Here is a 1,809-nt window from a genome sequence, read left to right as displayed (position 1 = left end):
CCCTGTAGCCAGATACTCAAAAGTATTCACCTACCAGCATTTGAGGGATTGGAGGCAGTGGTTTCACAGATCCAGTTGTGCAACACAGAGTCACATCTAGAAGAGAGGGAGAAATAAAGAAAAAACCCATGAATTTAAGTAAGGCTTTATCCCTGAGGCTTTCTCACTTGAAGATCCATAGAGTGGCAGCAACAGCATTGTGACAGCTGACATTTCACCCCCCCTGAGGTATTGACCTGTTTTAACTCTGTATTTTCCAACCTTCTCTTAATTCAAACACCATCTCAATATCTTTAAAAAACCCATCAACCGTTGTTTTCATCTATGCCAAAATACAAATTCAGGGAAATTTGTGGTCGTATTTAGCTCTGCGGTTTTCCCAGTCCTGCAAGCTTATTTGAGTGCATACATGTATGCTTTTTTTTATTCTTTTTTTTTTTTTTAATTGTTTCATTGGCACATTTAGTCTATGAAGCAGTGATTAAGAAATACTGCTGTCGATTACGCAGTGGTACAAGTCTGAGGCTGTCTGGAGTCATCCTTACACAGACAGTCTCCCTGTGCTCTGCACATCCCTTTTAGCAACCTCACAAACTTATTTAGGAGCAAATTTAGAGTAGATAAAGCACATTAGCCTGCATGCATTATTACCTCAAACATGAATGAATCATTCAATACACTAAAATTCTCTTTTTAATTCTTCTCTTGGTTAAGCCATCCATGACTGGTAATGAGGTATTTCCTTGTCTTTGCCACTGACCGGGGGTTTCATGGCCTCATTTGTTTTTGTAACAAATGATTTTGAGGCTAGATGATGCTATTCAAATTACTGTTACAAATCAGCTGACAACTCTTTACATTATTTAGTGTTCCATAATGATGAAACCTGTAGTAATAGTAGATAAGCCTACATCATAGAATTGTAGAATCTTTGGGTTGGAAGGGACCTTTAAAGGCCATCTAGTCCAACCACCCTGCAGTGAGCAGGGACATACTCAACTAGATCAGGTTGCTCAGAGCCCTGTCCAACCTGACCTGGAATGTTGCGGGGATGGGGCATCTACCTCCTCTCTGAGTCATTCATGTCAATTTTCAAAAGCAAATGCTATACTGTTACGGGCAGTCTCACAGATCTAAATCAGGTTCCTAACTACTCACACCTACATTGTTGGATTTAACTTTTAATTTTGGGTTCATACTTTTTTGATTGTGACTGTAAATGCTTAAGATCAAGGTTCAATCATGATTGAAATCAGTAGATCTACCAGTGCTCTACAATCCCAAATAATCAAGCTTTAAAAAGCTGACGCCCAAATACTCATAAACTGCTGTTCCCTTTCCCAAACATGGCCTTTCACTGTTAAGCATGTACACAGAAATGTGGGAATTCCCTTCTGAAAATGTGAAACCTAGAAGGGTATTGCTTTACAAATTTTCCTCTCTCAGCCTTTACAGAAAAAAACTAAAACCCCTAAATAACTGTGACTAAGTTCTACAAAAAATACATTAGAAAATCATGTTAAAATAAAAAAAAATCCAAACTGCTACAAGTTAAATCACACTGTTTAGAAAAAAAAATCCTATATAAATATAATTATATATTAATATCATAGTTTTATTTCTATTTAGTTATGAAATAGTATTGCTTTACACTCATTCATACACACTATTTTGCTGAACTTCTATTGTTCCTACCCATTCAGCTCATGGGACTTCATCACTAGAAGGGTCTTACAGCATAATGCTACAATTTAGCTAGAGATCTTAAGAATAAGGAAAAAAACAATTACACCTGTTTTATTTTGTAGG

General features: G+C 36.8%; 1 protein-coding gene across 1 annotated transcript in view; it reads right to left on the bottom strand.

Annotated features, from left to right (window-relative positions):
* The window catches only part of BMX (BMX non-receptor tyrosine kinase), a 29,260-nt gene that overhangs the window by 21,788 nt on the left and 5,663 nt on the right, over positions 1-1,809 (bottom strand). The window contains exon 5 of the mRNA XM_010291719.1: positions 35-96. Coding sequence (XP_010290021.1) covers positions 35-96 — 62 coding nt within the window. The remainder of the gene's footprint in view (positions 1-34; positions 97-1,809) is intronic.

Source organism: Phaethon lepturus, unplaced genomic scaffold, assembly GCF_000687285.1.
Source record: "Phaethon lepturus isolate BGI_N335 unplaced genomic scaffold, ASM68728v1 scaffold11827, whole genome shotgun sequence".
Classification (NCBI taxonomy): domain Eukaryota; kingdom Metazoa; phylum Chordata; class Aves; order Phaethontiformes; family Phaethontidae; genus Phaethon; species Phaethon lepturus.
The sequence above is the reverse complement of the archived record's forward strand: the minus strand, read 5'-3'. Positions and strand labels throughout refer to the sequence as shown.